Genomic DNA, 18,396 nt, shown 5'->3' with positions numbered 1-18,396 from the left:
GCTGGCTTCAAACCTGCGCGATCCTCCTGTCTCAGCCTCCCAAGCGCGGGGATTACAAGCGTGCACCACCACACCTGGCAATTTTTATTTTTTTAATTTTATTTATTTTTATTTATTTATTTTTTTGGTGGTACTGGGGTTCCTGGAAGCCCTTCTACCTCCAGGCTACACTCGCAGACCTATTTTTACATTTTTATTTCGGAAACAGGGTCTCCTAAGCCAGTGCGCACGGCTGGCTTTGAACCTGCGCAATCCTCCTGTCTCTGCCTCCCAAGCGCGGGGATTACAAGCGTGCGCAACCACGCCTGGCTAATTTTTATTTTTTTAAGCAAATTTTTTATTGAACATAAATGGTATACATTTAAACTATATTTGGTGCCCTCTCCCCCCCCCCCTCCGCTCCCGTTTTCCCTTCCCCCCTCCCACCAATGGTTGTCCAGGGCATATTTTTTATTTTATTTTATTTTATTTATTTATTTTTTTGGTGGTACTGGAAGCCCTTCTACCTCCGGGCTACACTCCCAGACCTACTTTTACATTTTTATTTGGAAACAGGGTCTCCTAAGCCAGCATGTGCGGTTGGCTTTGAACCTGTGCGATCCTCCTGTCTCTGCCTCCCAAGCGTGGGGACTACAAGTGTGCGCCACCACGCCCGGCTATTTTTTGTTTTTTGCGGGTCTGAGGATGGAACCAGGGGCATTCGACCTCTGAGCTACACCCCTGCCCTATTTTTTATTCTTTATTTTGAAACCGGGTCTCACTGAGTTGCAGAGGGCCTCACTAAGTAGCCAAGGCTGTCCGTGAACCACGATCCTCAGGTTTCAGCCTCCCGAATGCTGGAATTACAAACGTGCGCCACCACGCCCGGCTTTGTTTTATTTTTAAACAGGGTCTCGCTAGGTTGCTGAAAGCCTTTCTGAATTGCTGAGGCTGGTCTCAAACCTGCAGTCCTCCTGTCTCCACCTCCCAAGAACTGGGACTACAGGTGTGCACCACCACATCTGGCTTGAGTCACTTTTCACATCACCTTGACTCACTTTTCTGGATTCTCCCAGAGGTGCCACATCTTTATTGTCCCATCTAAAAGCATTCATCCATGTATCTATCCACCTTCCTCTGACGGAGCCCCACAGCAAAGTAGGAGCTGATGACCAAGAAATGGGGGCAGGAAATCAAAATGGAATTTGTTCTAATTTCTCACTGAAGTTAATTCTAGCCTAAGGGGACATAAAATAAACTTATAAGTATCTCGAATATCTAAATTGTAAGAGCCATGAGGAAACTGTGCCATGATGAGTTATAGTACCTCAAATTCTCAGGAATCAATCAAAAGTAAGACAGGTAACACACAAGAGGCCAACCTTGGCAAAAGCTGTAGTCTATAACTACCACTACCACTGTCCCGACTCCAAAATAAAACTGATGGACACCTATTAGGTTGCCTGCCCCTCCCCTTCCATACCCATGAGCACTAGAGGGGGCGTCAGTCCAGTATCCTACTACCTGACCATAGTTGCTTGATCTAGTAGTAGGTCTCTAACCTTGGGAATCTGTAATGAAAATAGAGAGTTCAGTCTCTGAGGTGGCAATGTACTGGTTTAGCTCGTATGGGCTCATATTTCACCAACAGGCCTTGAGAGAAGAAATCGGAGTAGAGCATAGAGATCTGGTATCCACAGAGGGAGGTGATAGGTTTCTTGGGCTCTCCACACTATAGACCAACCCAGCAGACCAAAGTTGTATCCCTGTCTTAGGTTCCTCAAGATAACACCTCTTTGGCAGGCTAAGACAGGAGGATTGCAGGTTCAAGGCCAGTATCAGCAACTTAGTGTGACCATTAGCAACTTAGATGGTGCATACTTATAATCCTAGTACTTGGGAGGCTGAGACAGAAGGATCGTAGGTCCAAAGCCAGCCTTGGCAACTTAACCAGGCTTTCAGCAACGTAGTAAGACCCTGTTTCCAAATAAAAAATAAAGCCGGGCGTGGTAGCACACGCTTGTACTCCCAGCACTTGGGAGGCGGAGACAGGAGGATCGCGCAGGTTTGAAGCTGGCTTAAGAGACCCCATTTCCAAATAAAAAGTATAAAATAGGTCTGGGAGTGTAGCCCAGAGGTAGAAGGGTTTCCAGGAACCCCAGTACCACCAAATTAATTAATTAATTAATTAATTCAGGCTGGGAGTAGAGCTTGGATGTAGAACGCCTCTGGGTTCAATCTCTAGTACCGAAGGGGGGGGGTAATAAAAAAGAAAGGAAGCCTGTTTTAAAATAAAAAGGACTAGGGGTATAGCTTGGAGGTAGAATGCAACTGGGTTCAATTCCCAAATGCACCTCCCTCCCCCCCTACCAAAAAAAAAAAAAAAAAAAAAGGAAAAGGAAAAAAGTAACACTTCTTGCTTCCTTCCAACATAATCCCCATTTTGCATAAATCTAGTCTAGTTGTACTGTAGAGTGTGTGTGTGTGTGTGTGTGTGTGTGTGTGTGTGTGTGTGTGTGTGTGTTAAAGGGGCCTTCTCCTTCTGAACTATATCTTCAGCCCTCTTATTTTTTTATTTTTTATTTTTTATTTTTGGTGGTACTGGGGTTCCTGGAAACCCTTCTACCTCTGGGCTACACTCCCAGACACCTATTTTTTATATTTTTATTTGGAAACAGGGTCTCTTAAGCCAGCAAGGCTGGCTATGAACCTGCGCGATCCTCCTGTCTCCACCTCCCAAGTGCAGGGATTACAGGTGTGTGCCACCACGCCTGGCTTAATTTTTTTTTTTTTTTTTTTGAAACAGGGCCTCGACAGGTTGCTGAGAGGCTCTCTGCGCTGCTCAAACTATCCTCCAACCTGCAATCCTCTTGTCTCAGCCTCCCAGGTACTGGGATTAAGGACTTGCACTACCATACCTGGCAGATCAGATCACTTATGACCAATAGTGTTGAGTCACCCACACAGCTGCCTGCGTGCAGTTGTGGCACTGGCACGGCCCAACCTACGCTTTCATTTTCTCCAGTAACCCAACAAAGTGCCATTAATAAGGGGATCACATGCACAGGCGTCCATGTAGTTAGGAAAAAAGCCATTCGCCAGTGCTTCTTCCCAGAGTGAAAGTATATAAGAGCGAAAGCATTTCATATATACTAATTTTAACTAATGCTTGTAAGAGCTCTATGGGGCTGGAATGTCGCTCAGAACATAGCGATTGCCTAGCATATATGAGATCCTGACTTTGATCCCTAGCATCACAAAAACAAACAAAAACAACAAAATCCTCTATGACAAGTTAGAGAAGGTATTCTCTAAGATGCAAATAATGTGGCTCAGAAAAACTAAGTGTCTTGCTTGAGATTACACAGCTAGCAAGTGACAGATCCAGGTCAGGAATCCAGGTCTCATGGCTTTGGGCTTCGCGGAGAGTGTGTGCGCCTCTCCACGGTGGAAATTCAGGCAGAACTGACAGACTAGGCAGACATCACCTAGCTCCTCCCTACCTAGCCATCCCAAGTATGACACCAGCATGTTTGTTTCACCTTTAGGAGCTTAGACGCTGATAAATTCTCCCAAATTACATGTTTCCAGTTCTCATGAAAGTAGCAGACTAAAGAACAAGAATCTGCTCTGCAAAACCCTGTCCCAGCTTGGCTAGGAGTAGAGAACAGTCTGTATTCACCAAAAATCATGTGTTCTGATCCTGCCTCTGATGCTTACTTAATAGAAATCCTTACCTCTGCAACTCAGTGAGACCCGGTTTCAAAATAAAGAATAAAAAATAGGGCAGGGGGTGTAGCTCGGAGGTCAAATGCCCCTGGGTTCCATCCCCAGACCCGCAAAAAAAAAAAAAAAAAAAAAAAAAAATAGAAATCCTTAGCATGTTAATCTTAAGCAAGTCAATTAAGCTTCCTGTATTTGTCTCCTAATCAGCAAAATGAGAATAAAACTTGTAATATCTCTCAGCACTGCTTAAGAGATTAAATAATGAATGTAAAAATACCTTATTTTTGCTGGGCGTGGTGGTGCACGCTTGTAATCCCCGTGCTTGGGAGGCTGAGACAGGAGGATTGCACAGGTTCAAAGCCAGGCTCAGCTACTTAGTGAGGTTCTCAGCAACTTAGTGAGACCCCGTTTCCAAATAAAATATAAAAATAGGTCTGGGAGTATAGCCTGGAGGTAAAAGCCCCTGGGTTTCATTCTCAGTACCACCAAAAAATCTTATTTTCAAGTTACAAAGTAATACACCTAATAAAGGTCTATTGTTCACTTTTTTTTTACGTGTGTGGTACTAGGGGTGGAACACAGGGTCTTACCTCTAGGCTATACTTCCAGCCCTATTCTATTTTTTACTTGGAAACAGGGTCTTGCTAATTTGCTGAAAGCCTCACTTAGTTTCTGAGGCTGTCCTCAAACCTTGTGATCCTCCTTTCTCAGCCTCCCAAGTACTGAGATTACAGGTGTGCACCCCCATGACCAGCTTATTGTTTACTTTTGCTTACAGATTTTAACATTTTACAATTTACAAAGCAGTGTAATTGCTCCAATCACTTCGACTTATGATTTAGACCAAAATCAGAGCTAGCCAGACTGCTTGTTGTTGTGAAGCAAAAAATAAATAAATAAATAATCTCCTAGTCATGACAGAAATTTCACCAATCACCATAGCTTCATTTCTACAATTCATATTATCTTTCGTTTTCAAAACTACTATAATACAAATACTTCCACAAAGAGGCCAAAAATATATACCCCTACAAGCAAACATTTTAAGGAAATTAAACTTAATAGGGATAGCTCTAAGTCAAGAGGGAACAGGCTCACCAGAACTGAAAGGTACAGAGATAACGTAATTAAGTTGACCCCCTGCCCCAGTAACTCCTTGAAATAAACCTGCCCAGAATTCATACCTGTTTTTGGCAGTGATGTAGGACAAGATATTTTGATTGAAGAACTTCAGGATCAAAGGGATGCAGTTGGCAAATACCAAATGTTGCGATACATATTCAAACTGAATTAAAAGATCAAAGTAGAAAGGGCTGCTTATTTGGGGAGAAAATAGGAAGTATGTATGGAAAAAAGAGGGGGAAGTACAAGTCTAGTATCCAGTCCTAAGAATATCCACTGCCTACTGTGTTACCAGTCCTCCTGTCTCTGAAATGGGGACATGCATCTTTGGCCAGCCCACCCTACAAGGAAGAGGACAGTCTGTGGTGTATGTTGCAAGCTCCTGACCAACAGCCAGAAGTAAGCAAGGCAGCCGGGTGCAGCAGCACACGCTTGTAATCCCCGTTCTTGGGAGGCGGAGACGGGAGGATCGCGCTGGTTCGGAGCCAGCCTTGCTGGCTTAAGAGACCCTGTTTCCAAATAAAAAATATCAAAAAATAGGTCTGGGACAGTGTAGCCCGGAGGTAGAAGGGCTTCCAGGAACCCCAGTACCAAAAAAAAAAAAAAAAAAAAAGTAAACAAAGCAGAAGAAAACACACATTCCAAGTAAAATAGAAAGGACTGCAGTGAGACTTGTTCCTAAGCTCAACAGGAAAGGAAGGATCCCCACGGGAGCTGTTCTCCATACCAAACCTCTGGCTCATAATGTTTCGGCTCTGATTGATGTAGCAGGGACAGGTGCGGCTTACTCCTGGCAACTGCTCTGGCATTGCTCCACGAGGATGGAGGCAGATAGTAAACAAGTGAACCACTGGAATGTGGGCTCCAGCTCCAGCCTGTCTGCTACACCACATTATCTCTGGTACTCAGAATATTGGTAAATATTTTAATAAATGAGTGAATGAACAAGAGCCCGTTAGCCAACAGATACTGCACTGAGAAATTCAAAATGCCTCTGATGGGATGAGCACCAGAACAAGGGCCCCATCTGGCTCTCTTGAATCCAGATGGGTTTATCCAGGAAGACCTAGTGGGGTAAGTGGCCTAGAAAGCAGTGTTATGGGGCCCAGGAAACACAGCCCGTCTCCAGATAAAGAACCAAGAACGCTGGGACACTACAGAAATGGGGTGAGAAAACAGAGAGCTATGGTGTTTAAAATCCCCCAGCTCTGCCTCACCAGCAAGAAGTAGCGATGGCAGCAAGCTAAGCAGCTCTCTCTGCACATGTGGTTAGAGGTGGGGAGTGAGCTTGTGCCGTAACTATTTCTCTCTTCTACTCAGTATTTTCTCCCTAGAGGCTGACACAGGATATTTTCCAAAGATCCTGAGAAAGGTGCCAATACATATTCACCATCATGTGATGGGGGCTTTTCAGTTTGAGACATGACCAGGGGCTGGATTCACCACAGGGACACACAGTGGCAAGGCCCATCGCGTTACCCAGCTGTCTGGCTACTGATCTACATTCTGCCCACCAAGAGAAGCAGAGAAGCAGCCATAAACACACTCATGGTTCTCTGTTCTCTCACTGCTGGAAACAGTCTCCTACCCATCCCTACTCCTCCCAGCCCTGTTGCTACACAGCAAACATGGACAGAAGAGCAAGCACTGGAACACTCTATCACAACCAAAGATGTCTTTGAATCTATTAAAATGGAGAGATGCCCTGCTTGCAGAGAGCCATGGCTGCCAAGCTGCGGTGGCCGCCGTGTACCCTGAGCGCCTGCTCTTTTATCAGCAAACTTGATTCTCACTTCATAGGAGGAAAACAGGCAAAGCCTCTGACAGGAATGAGAAGGCTTCTCATCTGGTCTCCCAGCAGACAGGAAGCATCCATTCACTGCCCCATCTTGTCACTCGATCTTGGTAATGCCCACAGGACCGCGTCCAAACTCTTTAGCAAGGCAAACAATGCCTTCATGGGAGAAGAAAGCAGGGTCTGAGTTTTTCTTAACTTTGGTTTCCTTGTCCATAAAACAAGGACTAAAAAAAAGACCTACCTCACAGAGATGAGAGAATTGCACACGGGCTCACACAGTACTCAGAAAGTGTGTGCTATATGGATTTCCATCTGCTCTCTGCCAGCCCTTCAGGCTCAGGTATCACCAGGCCAGCCCCGTGTTTCCCTCCTCCAAGCAGAACTCCAGCCATGTTTAATTACATTTCCAAGAGACCTTTGTTCTCTCCCCACCCCGAACTTTCATGTTAGCTTTTCTGCTCGGATTGCTTCCTGTCCTCCGTTCCTGACAACACTCATGCACTGGCTCATATTAAAAGCCACCTCTTCTCTGTCTTGAACTGCATTAGGTGTTCCTATAATAGCCAATGCGTACCTGCATCACAGCATTTACAGTGCACTCCACAACTGGCTAGCACATATCTGTATCCTTTACAAGACTTCAAGGCCTTCAGAATCAGAACAGTGCCTTACTCAGAATTATACCTCAAATGTCAGAAAAATGCTTCATACACAGAAAAGTATAGTAAACACGCTCCCCACCCCTGGTTGTTTTTTGTGCAATGTCTGCATTCTGACTTGTATTGTTTCAAAACTGGCTGGGCATATTCCAAAAATATTCCTCCGCATGACTGAGCTAACTTACAAAGGACACAGACATCTGTACCTTAATAGGGCAGTTCCTCACATCCCACTCCACATCCCACCTCAAGCTCATGCAACAAATAGCTGGATTCCCTGAGTGAAGACGAAGAAACGGCTGATGTTCAGTGGGACTCTGAGGACCCTTGTGCACCTTGCCCCTGCCTCTGCCCCAGGGCTGGAAAACACTCGGGGGCTGTGGAGAAGAGCCCCTAACTGCTCACCTGGTAGACATGGTTGAGTTTGAAGTGCTTGAGGAGCAGCAGGAGCAGGGCAGAAATGCTCTTTACAATGATCTCCTTGTGCCTGTTCACATCAATGCCTAGCTTCATGCTCTGGAGAACAGTGATGCTGCAATGGGGAGAGGAGGAAATGTGGAAAAGGCCTTGGAGGGGGTCTACAAAGACCCAGGTACTTGGGTAAGATACAGAACACACCAGAGAGGCAAACCGTGGGAAGCCTGAACTTCTGTGTTAGGGAAAACTCCAGGGTTTGAACTTATGAACCCATGTGGAGGAAAGCTCCGTGGATCTCTCGTTTGCTGTCTCTCTCTGCAAACTCATCGCTTGGCAATGTCCACCCACATACCCAGGCAGCCAATCGCTGGCATTGAGGTCACTCTGTAGGCCCCAGTTCTGAGCTAAGCAGGGCACAGTAGAGAGCCCTGAAGGGAAGATGGGGTACTGGTGGGAAATGGAGAGCTCTTTGAAGATAATCCCTGTACATGTTAACAAGGTTGGGGGGCAGAGAAGCCCTGCAGACAAGACACTAGTATCCAGCGGCTGTCCCAGCGGGAGCACTCACGGCATCTCCTCTGGCAGGACATCTGCCAGGATATTGATAGAGTCTGTCTTAGCCTTGGAAGTGGGGGCTGCAGCCAGAAGAATCTTAAGCAGAGCAATCTGGGAAGCAGAAAAGAAGGAAAGCCGCCCTTGTCCATCTCACCGAGCAAGGCAGTGACTCTCCCATGCCTCACCAGCTCAGTGAAAAGTGTTTTAAAGTGTTCCTGTGTTCTTTCTTCTGTGACCAAATAAATCTCCCCGGCATCCAGAAGTGTAAACAGGTAGCCAGTCCTGAGAGGCCCGCCTGTGAGGCTAAGGAGGAAGCCGGACCAGAGCTCATAGGCCGTTCTGCTTTGAGACTGCTCTTTCCAAAGGGGAGGACAGAAGGAGCAGAGTGGGAGGGGCAACGCACAGAAGCCTGGTCAAAGGGACGAGCTCAACCTTCCTCCCTCTCTCTCTGACCATCAACATCATCAGCCTGAGGTTATCTAAGACATGACAGACAATGGCAGACCTCAGGACTCTGGTACTTACCTAGGAGGATGGCCCCAGTGCATCCTATACAATCCACCTTATTCTCTTCCCACCCCGAAGGACTAGGGAGAGGAACACGTTCAGAGGAGCACCGAGGAAGGCTCAGAATTCTGATGTCAAGGAATGCTTTGCTTGAGGGGCAAAGGCTCAGGAAACAAGCCCAAAGGAGGGGCCACTCAGCCTGAAGCGGCAGAGAAAAGCAGCGGTGGCCCAACCAGCACCTTACCATGAACTGGGGGAGGCTGTACAGCATGCCCTGGTAGAGGATTTCACATGGTGTTTCTGGTACCACTTCTTCTCCCTATGGCAGAGAACACAGTTTGCCCAGGCCACTTTCCAGGTGACAAGACTAACTATCTTGGTTGTGAGGGGTGGCATGAAAAGAGCACTCAGCTGCAAGTCAGACCTAGGTTGCTGTCGTAGCTGTGTAATGATTCACTAGATGACCTTGGACAAGTGGCCTTTCCTCTCTGAGTCCTGGTTTCTTCTTCAGTAGGATCAGTGGGCTGGTCTGGGTGCCCTCGGAGGCCTCTTCCAGGCCCAACAATGTATGATTCTGTTTTCCCATCATCTGCAATTAATCTAGAATTCCTCTTTCCACATCACATGCTGCATCAGGAGTGGGAATCCCACCCAGGAACTGGCTCAGACCACTGCTTCGCTGGACACACACAGAACCATCCCGGCTATTCGTGGACTTAACTTGGGCTATAAACACCCACAGTGGCACTTTCCATGGTGTCCATCTGAGGTCAACTGAGAGCCTGAGACTGCTCTGTAAGCCAGGAAGAAGTGGTAGGTAGCTGAATAGAAAGGATTAGTAAGGGAATTAGGTACCCTATGGAGGAGAGACAGGAAGGAGTATTAGCAAGGAAGCTTTTAGGCAGGTGGAAATTTTTTTCTTCCACTCTCCATTAACACTGCTAATATCACTTTCTCCTTTCTTTCTTTCTTTCTTTCTTTCTTTCTTTCTTTCTTTCTTTCTTTCTTTCTTTCTTTCTTTCTTTCTTTCTTTGTACTGGGGATGGAATCCAGGGGCATTCGACCTCCAAGCTACACCCCCTGCCCTATTTTTTATTCTTTATTTTGAGACAGGGTCTCACTAAGTTGCAGAGGGCCTCACTAAGTAGCTGAGGCTGTCAGCAAACCGTGATCCTCTGGTCTCAGTCTTCTGAAAGCTGGTATTACAAGCATGCACCACCACACCTGGCCATTGCTTTCTCCTTTCTGACAAGACCCCCTCATGCTTGTCTGTCTTCCTGATGACCCCAAGCCTTTATCAGAGTGGGGAGGGGCAGGCTGTGGGTGCTACAAAGGCTGCTCAGCCTCAGTGTCACGTTGGCCAACGTGGTCCCGTCTTTCTCAAGGGCCCTCTGTTATAGGGTAAGGGGCGCTGCCATGACACCCTGAAACAGGGGACAGTAACTGGACCCCTTCTGTCCTGCACTACTCAGTCGCCACTTACACAGAAATAAGTCTTAAATGGGCCTTCCACAGAGCCTGGGGATTCTGGCAGGTGAGCCTTCCTGCTCCCCAGAAGGCCTTACTTCCTAACTTCTTCCCTCTCCTCAAACCAGTCCCTTAGCCACCACCCCTCAACAGTTGCTGATCCTCTACTTCATGGAGAAACAGACACCCTCATCTTCTCAACACCAGACCTGCGGAGTCTCTGCCTGCACCCTGACATGAAGGAAGAATCACCTGTGCTTTGATCACAGGCCAATCCTCCACATGGGTCAAAGGGTCCCAGACCTTTCACTCTGCACAACACATCGGTTCTGTAATTCACCCCTCTCCAGGATCTTCCTTCCTTCCTTCCTTCCTTCCTTCCTTCCTTCCTTCCTTCCCTGTTTCTTCTTTCTTTCCTTCCTCCCCTCATCCCCTCTCTATTGTACTAAGGTTTGAACTCAGGGGCATTCTGCCCCTGAAATATTCCTCCAGCCCTTTTTTAAATTTTATTTTGAAACAGGGCCTCGCTATTGTTGCTAAGGTTGGCCTTGAACCTGTGATCCTCCTGTCTTAGTTTCCTAAATACTGGGGTTTTCAGTCTGTACTACCATGCCCTACAGTATTTATTCTTAGTTCCTCTCTTTGGGGTTCAGTGGTAGAGCATTTGCCTAGCATGTGTGAGGCCCTGGGTTCAATCCCCAGATACACCCCGCCCCTCTTTGCCTCTCAATTTACATCTAATCAAACTGCAAGTCTTGCCAGCTACACCTCAAAAATATAACCCAAATTCAGGCACTTTTTCCCTGTCTTCACAATTACTACCCTAGTCCAAGTCACCATCACCTTTCAACCTTAACTATTTCAAGATAGGTCAGTGCTTCTGGTCTGATCTTTACACAGCAGCCCTGGTTTTTAAAAACATAAATTGGATCACTTCACTCCCCTGCTTAAATCTCCAAAGACTTCCCTTTGTAATGCAAATGAACTCTAAGCTCCCTGTCTCTGCTTACTGGAGCTTTGTGCCATGGTCCCAGGCCACCTCTCTGCCTCTGCTTACTGGAGCTTTGTGCCATGGTCCCAGGCCACCTCTTTGCCTCAGCTCTACAACCCTGGCCCTTGCCCCTGTGCTCTGTCCACATCAGTGTTCTTCCACTACCTGTAACACTGAGGCTGTTCTCCCCTTGTTAGGCTATTCCCTCTGCTTGGAATGCTCTTTCCTCTGATGTTTCTATGATTGGCTTCTTTCTTTTTTTTTTTTTTTCCTTCTTTTTAATTTTTGCGGTACTAGGGATTGAACTTGGGGACATTCTGCCTCTGAGCTACATTTCCAGACCAATTTTATTTTTTACTTTGAAACAGGGTCTCACAAAGTTGCAGAGGGCCTCACTAAGTAGCCAAGGCTGTCCGTGACCTGCAATCCTGCTCTCTCAGTCTTCCAAGCATTGGGATGACAAGCGTGCACCACCCTCTTTGCGTATCTCAGATCCTGGCTTAAATGTCACCTTCTCAAAGGTCTACCTACCCTGACTGCCCAATCTAAAGTAGTCCTCCTCTTCCTCCTCAGATCAAACCAGGGCCTCCTGCATACTAAACAAGCACTCTCATTGTTGAGCTATATTCTCAGCCCCTTTTCCTTCCCCAACTTTTTTTTTTTTTTTGCAGGTCTGGGGATGGAACCCAGGGTCATTTGACCTCCGAGCTACACCCGCTGCCCTATTTTTTATTCTTTATTTTGAAACCAGGTCTCACTGAGTTGCAAAGGGCCTCACTAAGTAGCTGAGGCTGTCCGCGAACTGTGATCCTCCGGTCTCAGCCTCCTGAATGCTGGGATGACAAGCGTGCACCACCACGCCTGGCTACTTCCCCAACTTTAATACAGCATGGAAGCAGGGATTTGGTCTAGTTTGACACTCAGTAAGTCCAACAAGCTAAATCACATGCACATGTGCTCTGTGACAGTGCCATAGAGAGAGTTTCTTCTTCCCTCCACCTGCGCAGGACGCCTTGGCTTACCAAAGACATGGGGCATTTCTCCAGTTCCTCTTCATTCTTGATCTGCACATCTGCGATGGAGATGTATTTGTGCTGGAAAGATAAGAAGATATCAACAAGGGCTAAGGGCTTCAATCACATGAGTCCTAGTCCCTATGGCAAACTTTCCCATTGACCAAAAAATGTTCTACCGTGGATCTGTTACCCCAAACAGACATGACTCTTTGAAGGTAGAAATCTTAATCATGCCAGGCATGGTGGTGCACACTTGTAATCCCAGTACTTGGGAGGCTGAGACAGGAAGACAGGGGGATTGCAGGCACTGAGTGAGGTCCTCTGCAATTTAGTAAAACCCTGTTTTAAAAAATAAAGCATAAAAAATAGGGCTGGGGGTACAGCTCGGAGGTAAAATGCCCCTGGGTTCAACCCTCAGTACTGCAAAAAAAAAAAAAAGAGAAAAAGAAAAAAATCTTCACCTGTGCATTAGATCCACTGAGCAGAGTGCTTCACAAACAGTGGTTCTGTAAGCCGGGCGTGGTGGCGCACGCTTATAATCCCCGCGCTTGGGAGGCTGAGACAGGAGGATCACGCAGGTTCGAAGCCAGCCTCAGCTATTTAGTGAGGCTCTCAGCAACTTAGTGAGACCCTGTTTCCAAATAAAATAAAAGGTCTGGGAGTGTGACCCGGAGGTAGAAAGCCCCTGGGTTCCACCCCCAGTACCACCAAAAAAAAAACCAAAAAAAAAAAAAACAAAACAAAAAAACAAACAGTGGTTCTGTGTATTACATGTTTCCATATTTGCTGAATAGAAGCAAATACCTACATATTTACTTTAAACAAAGTGCCAGGGAAGCCAAGATAGGCCCTGGACCACCACCCTCAGAGCTCTCATGCACACGCATGTGTGTGAAGTGGTGACTCAGTGTTCATGTACTCAATGGATACAAAACAGACTACTACTCAATCTTGGGCCTTTGGAAGTTAATAAACCTATGGGGAGAGAGAAGTAAAAGAAAGCAAGGAGTGGGAGAAGAGAGGGAAGGATGGAAAGAGGAAAAAGGAATGAGAGGAAGAAAGGAAAACTTTCTTTTAATCTGTCTGCATGTAAGAAACTGGGTAAATAGAGAACTGATTATTCCTATTTGGTCAGAAAGCCTACAGGGGAAATGCAGGTCCTGAGGGTGTCTGCTAGAAAGCTCCTTCCAGTCCCCAAGACGCTGTTAATTCAACTTGCCTTGATGGCTCCCTATCTCTGATGACAGCGCCCACCCTAGTCACCTGCTTTAGGGTCTTCACGCTTTCATGGATAGGTCTAGGTAATCCAACCAAGGTATCTGTGTCCCTGTGAAAGGCAAGGAACACCAATTCATCAGCTTCAAAAAAACAGAAATTTACCCATGCACCCTTGAGTCACAAACACAATTCTGCTTTCTGCATTTATCCCCTGGTACCCTGGCCTTTCTCTGCCCAGTCTCTAGATTCCCCATCTTACTTAAGAACACAAAAAATGCAATTGTAAACAGAAGCCTTCCTGAAAATAAGGAGATCTGTATAATCGCTTGGGTGCTCATTGAGCCTGGAAGTGATAGGTCCCTACTTATATATAGGGTTGGGTATATAGCCCAACAACACCTTAAGCAGTGGAACCCCAATTACAAAGCCTTCTAGGGTTTAAAGAAGCCAGTGTGCAGGATTCATGAGGGTGGGGGAGACATAAAAAGATTGGATTGTTCCAATCATGTTTCTTTTTCACCTAATCTAACACTCTCATGAGGAGATCGAGGCCCAGAAGGGAAATGACTTATTCAAGATCCTATACCTGGTGCAGAACACAAAACTTTTTTGAGGATAATGGAAGGAACCCAAGGATAGATTTCCATGGAAAGAACTCAAAAGCAGTCACTGTGGCCTTGAGGTTCAGGGCTGCATCTGACTACTTAACAACACCCCTCATGGCAAGCCCCCTCCTCCTCTGATGCCCTAGGAACCACTTTACAGCCAGTTTCAACCAATACAGTTACTTACTGCCCCAGGGTGAATCCAATGAACTTGTTCCTGCTTATCTCCAAGAAGTGCTCGATGTCCTTCTGTCTGAGAAGATGATGGAGAGACCAACCCCAGAGAAGGGAAGAAAAGCAAACCTTGAGAGAGATGCCTTTTCTGGGCTCCTGCCCTCCAAATGGAGGACAGGAGCAGTAGGGGAAGATAGCAGTCAACAGAGGGAACTTCAGACCCAGCAGTTCTGATGGCCAGTCTAGAGTAAAGAGCACTGGACAGGTGTTATTAAACCTACCTGACCTTGGGGGCCCAGGGCAGGCCCTTGGGAAAGGCCACCCGCTCAGCAGAGAGGGGTCCCTGGGAGGGCGGTGGTGGCACCAGAGGGTCCTGCTCTAGGAGGTCTAATTCTCCATCTAAGGTTCGCTCTCCATCACCAGTAGACTCCTCTTCTTCCTCTGCAGCTGGCTCCTCAGTCTTGAAGAGATCCCTTTCATTGTAGATATCCAGGCTGTCCTGCTTAGTAAGGAGTTGCTGGGGGTGGGGTGAAAAGAAGAAAATATGTAGAGATCTCACCCTAGGCATCCTTGTCTGAAGCTCTCCCCTAACCTCAGTGTTTCAAACTTCAGGGAACACGTAGTGTGAACCCAGGTCCTGTAGGAACATCCCATGTCCTAGCTCAACCTTGAAGCCCACTGGGCCCAATCCCAAGACAACAGCTCTGGCAACCATGCCAGTGTCTAGAGGACAGAGCATAGATAATCCCAAAGTCATAGCTACCTAGCTTTCAGAAAGCATTGATGCCCCTCCTTTTTTTTTTTTTTTTTGCCAGCACTTTCCTTCCTGATTATCCTCTTCTTAGGTGAACATTCAATTAGTTTGCCTTCTGTGAGCATACACCAGCTGGCTGACTGAGGAAGAGGACAGAAGCTTGCTGCTAGGCAGAGGAAAGCAAGTTTGGAATTTTAAATTTTATTGCAGAAAGAAAAAAGATTGGACAGAAATAGGCCAAAAAGTTAACAGTCACTGTCTCTGGTTGTTAAGATTGTGGGTGATTTTTATTTTCTCCCTTCATCACATTTTTATATTTGTTCCAAATTTTCTGCAATGAATAAGCATTACTTTATAAAATAAAAAATAGTTGGAGTTGGTGGCGCACACTTGTAATCCCAGTACTTGGGAGAGTGAGACAAGAGGATTGTAGGTTCGTGGCCGGCCTCAGCTATTTAGTGAGGCCATCTGCAACTTAGTAAGACCTTGTTTCAAAATAAAGAATAAAAAATTGGGCTGGGGGTGTAGCTCAGAGGTAGAATGCCCCTGAGTTTCATCCCTAGTACTGCAAAATAAAATAAATAAATAAAATAAAAAGGTTAAGTCGGGTGTGGTGGTGCACGCTTGTAATCCCAGCACTTGGGAGGCTGAAATAGGAGGATCGCACAGGTTCAAAGCCAGCCTCAGCTACTTAGTGAGGCTCTCAGCAACTTAGTGAGACCCTGTGTCCAAATAAAATATAGAATAGGTCTGGGAGTATAGCTTGGAGGTAGAAAAGCCCCTGGGTTCCACCCCCAGTACCAAAAAAAAAAAAAAAAAGATAAAAAAATATGCTGCACATAGCGTAGACTGTGTAGACTGAGTTACTGAACATGACTGTCTGGCATGATTCTGGGATTATCTATGCACCTGTTACCGCTAGGTGAGGAACTCAGGTAGGTCAGGCAGGTAAGTTCATGGGAACATGACCAGGTCTTGGTATAACTTTTCTGATTTTTTTTCAGGACTGCACTTTATACCTAGAAGCCTAAGCAGTCATCTCTTGAATATAAGGTTCCAGGTATAGACAAGGATATGGCTGGCTCAGAGTAAACCTTCCTAGAGCTAGGACAATGGGAAAGAGCGTCAGCCCAGGCACATAGATTTTCTGGGAGTCACGTTCAAGGTTCCTATCCCCAGGATGACTCTAACTACTGTTCAGGATGCTAAGGAACTTCAGTCATTGAGGTCTAAGACCGTGATCCCCAAGAGGTCCTCGCTATACAATGTGTTCCATCAGGACAGCCCAAGAGCCTGTCAGAACTGGGGGACAGAGGCTGAAATAGACTCTCAGGTTCTGGGTGGCTCGCAGGGCCATTCTGGGGCAGGAGGTCATTTACTTCCCTTTCCTATCATACCCAGAGTAGCTTAGAATCTTGATTTTTGGCCGGCCAGTGTTGCAGTGTGACTGTCTGCTTCAGTCCATACCCTTCGAGAACCTCGGCGCCCTCGCAGCTTGGAGGGTGGTGGTGGTGCCAGCTGAGACTCCCCCAGGTCAAGAGTGTATGAGGGTGGGGAGGCAGCACGCATGCTCTTCACCACCTGGATGCTGTCCTCGGCCAGGGGAGGTAAGCCCAATTCTGCCCGCTTCTGTATTTTGAGATTCTGTAGGTGCTCAAATCCACCAAGGGTAAACTAAAGAGGAAAAATAAGGAAAGGGGCAGAGGAGAGGGAAGGAGGGAAGCAGAGACAGAAAGGTCAGGGAAACATAGATTTAAAGGCCAACACCTTTACTCTCCTCAGATCTCCTCCTGAATGAGGAAGCAGGAAAACAGGAAGGGGCAAATGTTACCACCTCAGTGTGAGGAGGTCAGGGGTCAGAATAAATCATTTATTGGCCCAGGGCCTTCTAACATGAAGTTAGAAAGGGGACTCCTAGGGGCTTCCCCTGAAAAAACAGGAAATGATCTCCCTTTTTAAAGAGCACATCCAGATGCTATGAGCTCCTAGAGTCATTCAATTCCCTCTGCAGTCAAGGGGCAGCTCCCACCATGAGGCCTGCCTGGAGGATATGATGTGGAGCAGCCCTGTGGGATAGGCTGAATAATGAGTAACAAAATTGCAACCATATACTCATAAGAACTTCATTAAAAAATTATTTATCTGGAAGGAGTACAGGCACTAATCCCAATATTTTATTGCTAGAAAAACTGAGACTCAGAGCTGCCCAAGGTTCCTCAGTTATCAGCAAAGCCAGATCTCCCAGTATTCTTTTTTTTTTTTTTTTTTTTTTTTTTTGGTGGTACTGAGGGTGGAACCCAGAGGCTTTCTACCTCCGGGCTATATTCCCAGACCTATTTTATACTTTATTTGGAAACAGGCTCTAAGTTGCTAAGAGAGCCTCACTCAGTAGCTGAGGCTGGCTTCGAACATGTGAGATCCTCCTGTCTCAGCCTCCCAAGCGCAGGGATTACAAGCTTGCACCATGATGCCTGGCAGCCAGTATTCTTTCCATGAAACATTATATCTGTTGGGGGAAGATGCCACTGACTGAGTGGCATCTCCCATGTACTCAACAGAAACAGTAACCTGCTCTGACACAGAATATCTGATGTCTCTGGAATGGCCTTGTTGCCTTTTCTACATAGCTGCTGGATAACAGCCAGTCTCCTCTGCTGCCTAACTCTAGTTCCTGGAATCAGACTAGAAGAAACTGAGGTGGGCATTGCTGATCTGATGAGATGGGAATGGGGAGGATCAGCCACTCACCATAACCACCTTCCAGAGCAGAAGAAGGACCTTCTTTATGGGAAAGTGGGGGGCCAGGCCACTGCAGAACTTGGTAACCATGGAGAAGAGCAAGAGGGCAAAAGGCTCCTCATGATGCATGGAGAAGCCTGGAAGTACAGAAAGGGCAGTGAGAAAGGAAGGATGATGTAGCTGAAACCCCATCCCTGTAGCCCTGACTCTGGACACACTTAGGAAGGCACTCGCCTTCCCTGATGATTTCCAGAGTACTTGGTCCTGAGGAGGTTAGTAAGGCCTCAGAGGGAAGCCCCCCAAGGGAGAGCATGGAAGTAAAATGACTTGGCCCCCAGGACCCAGGGTGATACTTGGGGATGGATGCCATACTTGAAGTAACAGTAATGAAGATGTTGTTTTCTGGCTGAAGAATTCAGCTACTTCGTGAACCACACTTCACTTCCCCACATCAATAAATATATTTCGAAAATTCCATACGCCTTCATATCCTAATCCTGTCAGATGACCACACCAACTTACATTTGAACAGAGCTCAGTTCTCAAGGAGATTCAACTGATTTTTTTCATATGGGATGGGTCAGAATAAATCATCATTTACTGATCCAGGGCTGGAAACATGAAGTTTGGATTGGAAGTTTCATGATGGAAGGGGAGAGGGATGACTAG

The 18,396-nt window shown here is 46.5% G+C and overlaps 1 protein-coding gene across 2 annotated transcripts in view; it reads right to left on the bottom strand.

The window, feature by feature from the left end:
- Positions 1 to 18,396, bottom strand: part of STRIP2 (striatin interacting protein 2) — a gene marked incomplete at both ends in the record, with an annotated part of 58,821 nt that overhangs the window by 23,962 nt on the left and 16,463 nt on the right. For both annotated transcript variants that reach the window (XM_080701446.1, XM_080701447.1), the window contains 10 exons: positions 4,890 to 4,990; positions 7,690 to 7,816; positions 8,270 to 8,367; positions 9,008 to 9,082; positions 12,244 to 12,315; positions 13,501 to 13,564; positions 14,248 to 14,313; positions 14,516 to 14,751; positions 16,456 to 16,662; positions 17,737 to 17,864. In XM_080701446.1, the coding sequence (XP_080557572.1) occupies positions 4,890 to 4,990; positions 7,690 to 7,816; positions 8,270 to 8,367; positions 9,008 to 9,082; positions 12,244 to 12,315; positions 13,501 to 13,564; positions 14,248 to 14,313; positions 14,516 to 14,751; positions 16,456 to 16,662; positions 17,737 to 17,864 (1,174 nt within the window). The remainder of the gene's footprint in view (positions 1 to 4,889; positions 4,991 to 7,689; positions 7,817 to 8,269; positions 8,368 to 9,007; positions 9,083 to 12,243; positions 12,316 to 13,500; positions 13,565 to 14,247; positions 14,314 to 14,515; positions 14,752 to 16,455; positions 16,663 to 17,736; positions 17,865 to 18,396) is intronic.

Source organism: Muscardinus avellanarius (genome assembly GCF_963383645.1).
Source record: "Muscardinus avellanarius genome assembly, chromosome: 9".
In the NCBI taxonomy this organism is placed as follows: domain Eukaryota; kingdom Metazoa; phylum Chordata; class Mammalia; order Rodentia; family Gliridae; genus Muscardinus; species Muscardinus avellanarius.
The sequence above is the reverse complement of the archived record's forward strand: the minus strand, read 5'-3'. Positions and strand labels throughout refer to the sequence as shown.